The following is a 947-nucleotide window of genomic DNA, read 5'->3' on the forward strand; positions in this document are numbered from 1 at the left end:
CCCCAGGTTCCCACCACCAAGAAAACAAATGGTAAGCCCCAGGTTCCCACCACCAAGAAAACAAATGGTAAGCCCCAGGTTCCCACCACCAAGAAAACAAATGGTAAGCCCCAGGTTCCCACCACCAAGAAAACAAATGGTAAGCCCCAGGTTCCCACCACCAAGAAAACAAATGGTAAGCCCCAGGTTCCCACCACCAAGAAAACAAATGGTAAGCCCCAGGTTCCCACCACCAAGAAAACAAATGGTAAGCCCCAGGTTCCCACCACCAAGAAAACAAATGGTAAGCCCCAGGTTCCCACCACCAAGAAAACAAATGGTAAGCCCCAGGTTCCCACCACCAAGAAAACAAATGGTAAGCCCCAGGTTCCCACCACCAAGAAAACAAATGGTAAGCCCCAGGTTCCCACCACCAAGAAAACAAATGGTAAGCCCCAGGTTCCCACCACCAAGAAAACAAATGGTAAGCCCCAGGTTCCCACCACCAAGAAAACAAATGGTAAGCCCCAGGTTCCCACCACCAAGAAAACAAATGGTAAGCCCCAGGTTCCCACCACCAAGAAAACAAATGAGGTCCCATATCAGGCATTATTTTTACTCCCATCCCGGAGGTTAAATCTGTCGCATTTTCCTTAACGGCCTTACGCTCTCCTTCAGGAAAATAACTACGGTCTGTACAGTTAAAAACTCACCCTTGTAAAAATGAAAATTCTTTTCAAAGGTCTGAGAGAGTTTTTAGGTGTTACAGTAGATATAACTACGGAACAAATAAAAGCTACGACAAATTTATTAAATAAGCTATTATATCGTGAACTATCCATTAATCATGACCTCAAATATATTAAGGTAGCAACACATATGATGAGGCCCAAATATCTAAAACACGAAAGTAGCTCAATTGGTGACACTCGCTCACGAGTCAGCTGACAGGCAAGGTCGGCGCACAA

The 947-nt window shown here is 45.4% G+C and overlaps 1 protein-coding gene across 1 annotated transcript in view; it reads left to right on the top strand.

Moving 5' to 3' along the window:
• Positions 1-727, top strand: part of LOC138866434 (serine-rich 25 kDa antigen protein-like) — a 1697-nt gene extending 970 nt beyond the window's left edge. Inside the window, exons 2-3 of the mRNA XM_070138990.1 lie at positions 1-585; positions 722-727. The exon at positions 1-585 is cut by the window's left edge and continues 190 nt beyond it. Coding sequence (XP_069995091.1) covers positions 1-585; positions 722-727 — 591 coding nt within the window. The remainder of the gene's footprint in view (positions 586-721) is intronic.
• The last annotated feature ends 220 nt before the right edge of the window (positions 728-947 follow it).

This window comes from Penaeus vannamei, chromosome 3 (genome assembly GCF_042767895.1).
Source record: "Penaeus vannamei isolate JL-2024 chromosome 3, ASM4276789v1, whole genome shotgun sequence".
Classification (NCBI taxonomy): Eukaryota; Metazoa; Arthropoda; class Malacostraca; order Decapoda; family Penaeidae; genus Penaeus; species Penaeus vannamei.